The following is an 11,697-nucleotide window of genomic DNA, read 5'->3' as shown; positions in this document are numbered from 1 at the left end:
AGTGTAAACAATATGAACCAAGGCTGCAGTTATTTTATATAAAATACATTTTTAAAAATGTTATCTATTCCTGTGATGGCAAAGCTGAATTTTCAGCAGCCACTACTGTGTCAGTGTCACATGGTCTTTCAGAAATTATTCTTATATGGTGATTTGGTGCCCAAGAAATATTATAATTCATACTGATTATACTTTTGAACAGGTTTTATTAAGAATATAATGTTTAATAAATTAAATTGTATAATTACATAAAAATATATCATATAAAATATAATATATTTTTCTTACCCCATTATTAATTTGCCTAAACTGGTTTAAGCATAAAGCATGATGCAAAATTTGGTTAAATTCATGCTTAAAAATGTAATACTTATTGAGATTTTTGTTTTTAATTATTATTATTTCAACATTTTATTTATCTTGTGTTAGAGTTATTTATTCTGAAAGTGACTGGGATCACAAGCATCAAAGACAGTCGATTGGCACAAGCAGTAGTATACCGCAGTGATTACGCAACATTTTTTGTCGTTCAGCATTCTTAACATGTATTTCCACATCAGTCTGTGGATATGTTTGTGGCTTCTTCTTTTTTTTTTTTACTATACTGTCACTGCTGTCAGATTAGGCCATTACATCAGACAATATAATAACAAGATCTGTATATTTAAGTATCTAAAACTATATAAGTATCTGAGTTAAAGTATTTTGTTGTTGGCCATGTATTACAGTCAAACTTAAGCATGAGAGAAAATCAAGAAAATCCTGTTCCTGATTTAAATCAGTGTATACATGGAAATAGAGTGACATTGAGAAGGCATCTGAGTTGTTACTCATTGATCTCAGCTTCATACTGCATGTCTCATTCGTAAACTTCTTTGGATTAAAACACTTTCTAAATGAGTAAATGTACATGTAGGAAGAAGGCAGCTTTGTGTCCTGGGAGGGACTAACTGAAGCGTAAGCAGTTGCGGTAAACATTCACAGACCTTTAAAGAGTTAATAGACTTATTACTCCATAACACTGATTACTCCCACATTTCCAATACATACACACTAACATACATGTACATGCCTTCCATTGTAGACTGAGTGCAGGTCACAGACAAGCCTCTGACTGATAATGGCATCTAGACTATGTGACAGTGTTCTGGTGACTGGATCAAACCGTGGAATTGGACTTGAGTTGGTTCGCCAGTTGGTTGATTCACCCTCGCCTCCAGTTCAGATCTTTGCTGGTTGTAGAGAGCCAAATGGACCAAAATCTCAGGTACGAAACCATGATAACACTGTATAGAAAAGTTCAACTGGTTTACAAGTGCAATCGGTAAGTTCATTTATAAATATACCACTGTTAATAATATAATATGTTAACTAATTTGAATTCATTTATACAACTTAATTATTAAATTATTATTAATTCAATTGTATAATTAATTTACAAAATTATAAAATTCTGTTAATTTATACAACATGAAATGTTAAAGATTCATTTATATTAATAAGTAAAAGTACTATTCATTGTTACTGTATGGTACCTAAAAAAATAATGTTAATGAATCTTATTTGTGTTCCTTAAGTGTTCCTGAAATTATAAAAGCTATATGTTTTCACTGTTGTCATTGCCATTTATCATAAAGTTTTTGTTTAAATCCGGTAAATGCCAATGCACTAGGTGCTGTAAGAAAAAGAGAAATTGTTTGAACTTTGTACTATCTGTACTATTCCAGTTTTACAAAGACAACGTAGATGAGTCATTGTGGCACTGAAACTTGTTGGGCAACTTTGCTGTTTCTGTGCGGCATTTAAATGGTGAATTGTGACACGTAACGTGTCTGATGTGTCATTTTATCAAGAAGTTGTGTATTTCTAGAACATCCTGGAAAGTACTTCCAACTGTTTGTCTTCTAGGATCTCCAGGAACTAGCTCAGAAGCACCACAATGTGATCACGGTTGTCCAACTTGGTAGGAGATTAATAATAAAATAATGTATGTTGTTGTAACTTTGTGGTTGAGTCATGATTCTGTTCATGAGGAATGTTATTACCTAGATTAAAAGTTCACCAAAAAATGTATATTTGCTGGAAATGTAGGCCTACTTCATCCATCCAAGATGTAGATTAGTTTGTTTCTTCATCAGAACAGATTTTGATAAATTTAGCATTACATAATTTGCTCAGATTATTGTGATGGTTTTTTATCAGCTGTTTAGCATCCTTTCACTGTAGAGGATCCATTGATGAGCAAGTGATATAATGCTAAATTAATTTTGTTCTGATGAATACACAAGCTCATAAAATTTTTACAATTTTCCAATTTTGGATGAACTTCTCTTTTAATATAGTATAATGTTGGTTTACCTAATTTCTCAATAGACACGACTAGTCCTACTAGTATCGCAGAGGCCTCAAAACTGGTGGAAGCCAAGCTGAAGGGCAAAGGCCTGAATCTGATCATCAACAATGCTGGTGTGAACATCCCAGGATCTCTAGCAGAGACGGGAAAACAGGAGATGGTGGACGTGTACACAACCAATGTTGTAGGACCCATGCTCATCGCAAAGGTTGACTGTGTGACTTATTATTTTTGTCTTGTTTTTCATTATTAATATCTAAAGGTGCTTTCACACAAGCACTTTTGGTGTTCACCCGGGTTCGACTGACGTCAGAGTTCGGTTTGTTTGGATGATGTGAATGCTGTCTTTTGAACTCGGGTGTGCACCCGCGAATCATACCCAAGTCCACTTAAGGTGCATTCACACTTGGTTCACTTGCCTGGTCTGAACCCGAGTTCAATTGCTCCCCCCTCCCCTTGCCCCCACTGGACTGTGTTCATATTATAATATTTGAGTCCGAACCGCAGTTCACTTGCGTCAGCCACCTGGAGGTGATCGAAACACGATGGCATCACTTTTGAGGACTAGTGCGGCACACTTGGTTAGGACCAGGCAAGGGAAGCAAGTGTGAAAGCACACAAAAAAAATTATATGTGACTTAAGATATTAAGTATTATTCTTTTAAAAAATGGAGTATGTTCAAAACAAGAAAAACACCTGTCAGTCGGATAAGAAAGATAATCTTGTTTTCCCTTTTAATAAAGATTTTTGTTCTTTCTCTTTCTTTCTCTTTCTCTTTAAATTTTTTCTATTTTTTTCCCCAAACCATAAAATCACTTAATTTTTATGTATTATTATTATTATTATTCAGAAAACAAGACTTGTTATCTTAAAGGTTGTTTGGTTTGGGAATGTTTAGATATTTGTACTGGAAAACAAGGCAAACATTTTATTGTGTAACATTTTCCCTTTACGGTAAATGACGTTATTTCATTTTCAGAATTTCCATCCCCTCCTGTGCAAGGCTGCAGCTCAGTTTCCTCATCAAACAAGCATGTCTTGCAGTAGGTCAGCTATTATCAATGTTTCCACACTGCTGTCATCCATCAGCAGATGCCCTGAGAATTTCTCTGTGTCTCCAATGTACCCCTATCGGGTCAGCAAGGTACCAGGAGCCCTTTTACTGTAATCCATATAGACAACAAAACATAACATTTCTTCAAGTATAGGCTTTATTTTACTCATAAATCACAATTAAAACTACTACATCTGGACTGTTTCTTTACTTTAGGCAGCACTGAACATGTTAACTTGCTGCTTGGCGGAAGATTTTAAAAAATATGGCATTCTAGTTATGTCTCTCCATCCAGGTTGGGTCCAGACAGAAATGGGAGGCCCAGAGGTAATACAAAACGCTTGTTACAAATGTGTTTTTACATTCATCTCAGTGGTTTAATTTCTTTGGCAGCCTCATATTTGTAATTTTTCTCGTGGCACCCTCAGGCTCCCCTGACGGCACTTACGAGCATCAGCAGTATGTTGAAAGTCATCACAAGCCTCACCGAGAAAGAGAGTGGAACTCTTTTAGATTGGGAAGGCAAAAAGATCCCCTGGTGATTACGGAACTCATCTTGTGTGTTGTGTTCACATCTTAAGTTTGACATGTACTTCCACTTTTTTGTCTGTCTGCGGTTTGTCTGAGAAAAATGTTTCTAACAGCCATTCTAGTATAAGACATGGTATTTATTTACAGGTTCACAAACTTGTAATACAGCAATGAAAAATATGCCATAGTGTAATGCATGTGAGAAAGATCTCATTTAAAAACGAGAAAACAGTTTTCTTTTGTCTTTAATTTTCCCCTAACTGATGTTTGTATTGCAGTCTTTACAAATTAAATATTAGAAACTGTTATAAAATTAGCTGTGACACAATGGGAGAATGGATAAGCAAAACAAGGAAGATTAGGAAAATGTAAAAGAGAAAGCCAAAAGCCAACCACAACATGCCCTTCTTCAAATGTGATTTCCAGAAAGGACAATAAAATCATGTACACTAACAAATAAAAACAATTGCCACTCCATGTCTCATAAATTAATGAATATTTGGTGAATAACGCAATCTTGAATCATCCAAAATTACATGGATACAGTCCGCCCTCTAGTGTTTGATTAATATACCCATTTTAATGCAGTGGTTTTCAACCCTTCATCTTTAGTTATTTTTTTTTAAATTAAGGTTATGTTAATATAACTAATAAATAATTTTAAGGTTAAATTGGGCCCCCGTTGAGAACCACTTTGGTTGAGTAACTCACATACATAACTTAATATCTGCTTATGTCTCATCAGTTTGGAGATGCAGGAGTTAAAGATATAAATTTTGTCCAACCCATGTCATGTCATTGTGTTTATTCAACTTCATAATTCTTAACCCTGTTAAGAAAGCAAGTAGCCTAATATAATTACAGAGAAACAAGGTAATTAATAATTATTGAATATCTATTTAAAAAAATAGATATATTACAAAAGCAATATGTAATGTGTTTTCTTTTTCAAAGTATCTTAATTTATATATGTATATATATATATATATATATAGAGAGAGAGAGAGAGAGAGAGAGAGAGAGAGAGAGAGAGAGAGAGAGAGAGAATTTTACTTTTTTTTTTTTAAAGAGCCACTAATAGGCTATTTAATGACAGGTTCCAGTGTCACAACCTGGCCAACATCACATAAAGTTTGACAATATTGGGAAATTTTTTTCTTCACATTTTATATTAGCAAAACTGTAAACAACGTCTTCAAATTCAACAAAAAACCACAGTCTATGCAAAAAAACCAATAGGCTACATCAATAATTAATTATAAGATAAATATTATGATGTTTAAACTTACACTACTAAGATAGCTGGCAGTACTCTAACTGTGTTTGAAACTAATGGGATTTGTTTAAAGGTGACCTAATCAATCAGGGAAGTCGTGGCCTAATGGTTAGAGAGTCGGACTCCCAATCGAAAGGTTGTGAGTTCGAGTCCCGGGCTGGCAGGAATTGTGGGTGGTGGGAGTGCATGTACAGTTCTCTCTCCACCTTCAATACCACGACTTAGGTGCCCTTGAGCAAGGCATTGAACCCCCAACTGCTCCCCGGGCGCTGCAGCATAAAAATGGCTGCCCACTGCTCCGGGTGTGTGCTCACAGTGTTTGTGTTTGTGTGTGTGTTCACTGCTCTGTGTGTGCATTTCGGATGGGTTAAATGCAGAGCACAAATTCTGAGTATGGGTCACTTCACTTTCACTTTCACTCACTTTCAATCAGTCCGACAAAAGAATCAATCAGACGAGGTTCCAGATCTCGATTTGCTCGGGAGCGAGCGAAGCGCGTGATTGACTGACACTGGTCTGGCAGTGTTGTTTTGCTGAGGAGAGAACTGACTGTTGGTTTTTCATTAACTATCAGCTGCCTCATGGCGATACTCCCGTAGTCCTGTGAAAACAAAGACAGGAGGGTTTATCTTTCCCCTGTCAGCTTTGAAACTAAAAGAGATGGGCATAAGCAGACGCCTGTGTTCAGTGCGCGTACACGCTTCACGCGCTGCTAGTTCAGATTAAACACTCTTTAACTAGTTTACGTCACGTTTATGTTTAGTTCTTCACACGGGATTTAACGTTAGTCGCTTGGACATACCAGTACTCCTCAGGTAGGAACCTCATAGTGGATATTTATCGCTTTGTTAGAGAAAATGTTTGTTTTTGAGAGAGTACATTTTAATAATTATGGCAGGTTTGGGGTATGTCAGTAAATTAAAATTTTTGATTATTTCTTGGAAATATTTGCTCGTTTTTGACATGAGGCAGATGTGGGACTTCATTTCCCATCATTAATCACGAGTCCGTTGGAAAGGAGTTTTGCGCCAGTCTGGGATATTCCCGATATTCCCACTTTACTCCCTGATTCAAACAGAGGTTTTCATGGATACCGAGAGTTTGTTTCCTTCTAGTAATGATGATCTTTTTGTTGGAGAAATCAGAAAGTAACCTTTGTGGTTAGTGGCAAGTGCAAATCGCGGGTTCTGGACTATGACTGTATGATTGTTTGCGCATGTGAAATAATGAAGTTCTTCAAATAATTTTCTCAATGGTGGTGGGTTGACCACCAGTCAGTAAATTGACCCCTCTGTCATGTTTTACACTTTACAATATTAATAAGTTAACCTGAATGGTTTATAAATGGGTGTTCTTCACCTATGGGCATGTTGGCCCTCTGAATGCTCTTAAACATATTTTTTTCCACACTATTTTAATGTGTTTCCGTGCTAACAATTTCCATCACAGTATACTGTATGTAGAAATAAATCATATGAGAATTCTGTCATTTTTGTCAGAAAGTTTTCAACAACAATGCCATTTCCACCACATGAGACGATGGGCGTGACATTTGTAATAATTCAAATAAAATTAGAATGTCAAAAAATAAATACAATTGAAATAAAATGTCTTAGCTTTTGTTTAGCTAAGGCTAATTTCATGGCCAGCCTTATATGTATCGTAAATACACATAATTACACACAATACAAATATTTGTAAACAAGTAGGCCTACAGTGGGACAATGGGGTGGAACAAGTGCTTTTGAAAAATTCATTTGGAAATATATATATATATATATATATATATATATATATATATATATATATATATATATTTAAACAATAAATATTGAAATGGTTGATATTTGTTGTTTATTTAACTGTTCTTGTTTTGATCATAAACTTCAAACACATAATTAATATTTTTAGCATTTACAGTTTATTCATATTCATCGGATTTCATTGAATTTCATAAAAATTATTGGTCTAGGACAAGGATAAATCAATAAAATCTATACATAAAAGCCATTCGAAAAGAAGCCAAAAATAAATAATAAAGAAAGTAAAATGTTTTACATATTGCATTGCCTCCGTGAGCATTTAGTACCTTGACAGAAAGGGAAATAGCTGCAGCTGATGTGCCATGTTACACTCTTATCACTTCTGAAAGAATTTTACACAGAAATGTACATTCCAGAACAAGCTTTCATGCTTCTGTTCTGTTTTGGCTCAGTTCTTCTTCGAGGGATTGAGAATTGTATTTAGTTGACCCCATTTATAGAACAGATTGTTAACAATTAAATATAACAACTATTTACTGAAATCTAAAATGTAGTCATTAACAACGCAACATAAACTTCTGCTCTTCCCCTCTTACTCTACAGAATGACTCTCATTGGTTTTCACAGTCGGCTTATACAAAATCACAGCAAGTAAAAGACAATTAAATTTACATGCAGTGTAAACAAATCAAACAAAACATGTCTTTATGTAATTTGTTAAATCACTGGTCAAAGTATTAACAGAATAAATTGCCACAAATACATTCATTTGGTTTAATGTTTAAAGGATAAAGTTGACTCATCTTGAGAAAAACGAGAGGAAAGCAGTTTTTTCTCTCTGTTGATCAAGCAAACCAGAAGCAAGTGCTTTTGCCCTGGGGATTAGCTTTTTATATTTCATGAAAATCATATCTGTAACCACACAAAGGCACAAGAGCTGTTTTTCTGTACCCTGATGTTTTGGATAGCACTTTGTCAATGCTGCAGTATTTTAGGTACTACATTAAACTATGTGTCCTTCATTTACTGTACAGCCCTGTGCTAGTGTTGCGTGTCAGTGTTTTTGGCAGCTGTTTGCACAGGTCTTCTCTTTGACCTCAGTCTAGTAATGGTCAGCAGAAAACAAATAGCCACGATAGGGAAAAAAACAGGGACATATTACATGTATGGCTTGAGCCGTGTTTTACTCTCTGAAGCTAAAGTACAGATTTTGTTCTTTCAGTTTGTCTTTCTCACGGTTTCTAGTTTCCTCCTCAGTCTATGTTGACTGTCACACGTCTGCTCTCTGCTTACTTTTTATCTCTATTACAGTCCCACAGATTCCACTGACTCACACTTTAAAGCAATAATTCACTCATTATGAGCATCATAATTTTGTCTTGTGAGCTTTTTAAGAGTCTTTATAAATAGTAAAACACATCTTAAAAGCACCATAAAAGTAGTCACAATGGATTTCAGTTCTTCTAAGAGCTTACATTTTTAACAGTTAAAATGGGGCACAAATCTGAGAAAATTATAAAATCCTTTTTTCACGGTCCTTTATTTTTTGTTTTCATTGAAAATTTTATGGCTAAATTAAAGAACACACGCTGATCTAGAAGTATTGATCACATTTGCAAATCATAATGTGCAGGTAAACAATATTGAAATATTGATTAGATTTCTGAAGGTTTACTGAGTTTAAAGGATTAATAGGAATGTAATGTGTATAAATGGATGCACAACAGAACGCACTCACATACACACACACACACACACACACACACACACACACATTTGTTTTTGTGAAAAGTGGGGACATCCCATAGGCGTAATGGTTTTTATACTGTACAAACTGTATATTCTATGGCCCTTCACCTAACCCTAACCCTCACAGGAAACTTTGTGCATTTTTACTTTCTCAAAAAAACTCTTTTGAAAAATGGGGTCATGGGTTATGTCCTCATAAGTCACCCTCTCCTTGTAATACCTGTGTCATACCCATGTCATTATACAGAGTTGTGTCCTGATATGTCACAAAAACATGAGCACACACACACACCTTATGCTGCACCACAGTTTTTTGAAAACCCTGTAAGCTCATATAGAATGGAGATATTAAAGCTTATTTATGCCGTTTGGTTCAGCAACATGATTTGTTAGCCAACAAGTACTGTTTCTAGAATATAAAAACTGATTAAGAGCAGTTATTTAAATGCAATATGAATCAGTAAGTAAAATGAATGCTGAAAGGGCAGCCCAGCTGATGTAAAGGAATTGTTCACCCAAAACAAATGTCTCACTTCTCACTTGCACATGGCAATTTAATTACATTTGTTTAAAATTCGTTCTCTCACACACACATAATCAGTTGTAAGGAAAGTTTGCAGGAAAGTCCCCATTGTGTGGGTGAGATAGAGAGATGGCTATCGAGGGTTACAGGAGGAAGCGTATATTGGTACAGATGTGCAGGGTAACAGATCGAGGTGGTGAGGTCACACTAGCCTGTGATGCGCTTCTTCCTTCCTTATAAACTGCCAAACACACTCACAGAAGCTGGTTAGCATGTTATGAAACACATTGCAAGCTTAAATGTTGCTCATTTATGTAGTCATGAACAGACACTTTAAATTATACATGAGCAGTTAACCTGTAAATCAAGCAGGAGTGATTGTAGACATCATTTCGAGAACATTTTTGGTCTAAAGATTCCAAACTCTAAATTCCAAACACTAGTTCAAATATCTCATGTCATCGTTTGTTTTTGCCCATGAATATTGTTCTTTTTATGCCCTAATGCGCTTGCATGTCTGACTTTGATAGGAGACATATGAAACAGAATAGAGCTTTGCCTTTGAGTGGTATGTGCAGTACAATGACAGGAAACGTTTGGTCATTTTTCCCTCTGCCCTATTCTGTTTTTAAATGTCTGTGTTGGCCTAACACTTCCTGATAAAAGGGCAGCTTGGAAAATGAATAAACAGAGACGCTTGTTTCCATTTCATTACGGTGATGACGATATAATAATTTCTGGAGTGATTATTTGACCAGTAATAAGAGGTGCTTTTTATATTAAATTGGATCAAAAATAAATTAGCCACACTAACTGAATTAAATATGCACATGATGTGGCAAAATATGAAAAAATGTGTGACATGTTTTAGCATTTTTTTAATATTCACAAATACTGTTCAAAGTTTGAGGTCAGCAGCATTTTTGAAAGGAATTTTATTCAGCAAGAATACATTAAATTGATCAAAAGTGACAGTACAAAAATGTATAATGTATACAAAATATTTATCTTTTAAATAAATGCTGTTCTTTTGAACTTTTTCTATTCATCAAAGAATACTGGGACAAAATTTATTGCAGTTTTTACAAAAATGTTAAGCAGCAAAGCAGTCTTCAGCACAGAGCACATTTACGCTGATAATTAAAATCGGCTTATTAAAGTAATATGATTTACTCGTTTACATGCAAATCAATCCTGCCAACTGAAAACAATTTTTATGTTTCTTGAGCAGCAAATCAGCCTGATTTCAGAATGATTTCTGAAGGATCATGTGAAGGCTGAAATAATGACTGCTGGAAATTCAGCTTTGTCATCACAATAAATAACATTTTAAAAGATATTAAAATAATAAAAAAAGTTATTTTAAATACAACCCGAATTCCGGAAAAGTTGGGACGTTTTTTAAATTTTAATAAAATGAAAACTAAAAGACTTTCAAATCACATGAGCCAATATTTTATTCACAATAGAACATAGATAACATAGCAAATGTTTAAACTGAGAAAGTTTACAATTTTATGCACAAAATGAGCTCATTTCAATTTTGATTTCTGCTACAGGTCTCAAAATAGTTGGGACGGGGCATGTTTACCATGGTGTAGCATCTCCTTTTCTTTTCAAAACAGTTTGAAGACGTCTGGGCATTGAGGCTATGAGTTGCTGGAGTTTTGCTGTTGGAATTTGGTCCCATTCTTGCCTTATATAGATTTCCAGCTGCTGAAGAGTTCGTGGTCGTCTTTGACGTATTTTTCGTTTAATGATGCGCCAAATGTTCTCTATAGGTGAAAGATCTGGACTGCAGGCAGGCCAGGTTAGCACCCGGACTCTTCTACGACGAAGCCATGCTGTTGTTATAGCTGCAGTATGTGGTTTTGCATTGTCCTGCTGAAGTAAACAAGGCCTTCCCTGAAATAGACGTTGTTTGGAGGGAAGCATATGTTGCTCTAAAACCTTTATATACCTTTCAGGATTCACAGAGCCTTCCAAAACATGCAAGCTGCCCATACCGTATGCACTTATGCACCCCCATACCATCAGAGATGCTGGCTTTTGAACTGAACGCTGATAACATGCTGGAAGGTCTCCCTCCTCTTTAGCCCGGAGGACACGGCGTCCGTGATTTCCAACAAGAATGTCAAATTTGGACTCGTCTGACCATAAAACACTATTCCACTTTGAAATAGTCAATTTTAAATGAGCCTTGGCCCACAGGACACGACGGCGCTTCTGGACCATGTTCACATATGGCTTCCTTTTTGCATGATAGAGCTTTAGTTGGCATCTGCACTGTACATTTTGTACAGTGGTGGACGAGGTCTGAGGAAAAATGGGAAAGTGCAAATTCCAACTGAAGTGGCTGGAAAACGAAAATTTCAAGACATGGTTGCAGCCTGTTAGTGGTAAAAATGATGAAGGATTTTGCGGTGTTTGCAGAAAAGCATTTAAGT

The 11,697-nt window shown here is 35.5% G+C and overlaps 2 protein-coding genes across 3 annotated transcripts in view; both read left to right on the top strand.

Moving 5' to 3' along the window:
* Nucleotides 1–786: 786 nt before the first annotated feature.
* On the top strand, nucleotides 787–4,327 carry LOC132155672 (C-signal-like). 2 transcript variants are annotated; one of them, XM_059564395.1, is made up of 7 exons: nucleotides 787–957; nucleotides 1,085–1,267; nucleotides 1,909–1,963; nucleotides 2,374–2,561; nucleotides 3,334–3,498; nucleotides 3,625–3,735; nucleotides 3,837–4,327. In XM_059564395.1, the coding sequence occupies exons 2-7, from the start codon at nucleotides 1,121–1,123 to the stop codon at nucleotides 3,948–3,950; spliced, it is 780 nt and encodes a 259-aa protein (XP_059420378.1). In that variant the 5' UTR covers nucleotides 787–957; nucleotides 1,085–1,120; the 3' UTR covers nucleotides 3,951–4,327. The 2 variants fall into 2 exon arrangements, with proteins under 2 accessions (XP_059420378.1, XP_059420377.1); XM_059564394.1 differs by having other exon boundaries at nucleotides 787–970.
* Nucleotides 4,328–5,807: 1,480 nt separating this feature from the next.
* LOC132156112 (rho family-interacting cell polarization regulator 1-like) overlaps nucleotides 5,808–11,697 on the top strand; it is a 65,859-nt gene continuing 59,969 nt past the window's right edge. The window contains exon 1 of the mRNA XM_059564980.1: nucleotides 5,808–6,030. The gene's annotated coding sequence lies outside the window, so the exon portion shown is untranslated. The remainder of the gene's footprint in view (nucleotides 6,031–11,697) is intronic.

The sequence above is a fragment of the Carassius carassius genome, chromosome 13 (genome assembly GCF_963082965.1).
Source record: "Carassius carassius chromosome 13, fCarCar2.1, whole genome shotgun sequence".
NCBI classification, from domain to species: domain Eukaryota; kingdom Metazoa; phylum Chordata; class Actinopteri; order Cypriniformes; family Cyprinidae; genus Carassius; species Carassius carassius.
The sequence above is the reverse complement of the archived record's forward strand: the minus strand, read 5'-3'. Positions and strand labels throughout refer to the sequence as shown.

Bases quoted from the DNA above. Each gene is read 5' to 3' on its own strand.
- LOC132155672 (XM_059564395.1), top strand. From the start codon at position 1,121: ATGGCATCTAGACTATGTGACAGTGTTCTGGTGACTGGATCAAACCGT. The intron at 1,268-1,908 runs GTACGAAACCAT...TTTGTCTTCTAG, and splicing joins CAAATGGACCAAAATCTCAG to GATCTCCAGGAACTAGCTCA. The intron at 3,499-3,624 runs GTACCAGGAGCC...TCTTTACTTTAG, and splicing joins ACCCCTATCGGGTCAGCAAG to GCAGCACTGAACATGTTAAC.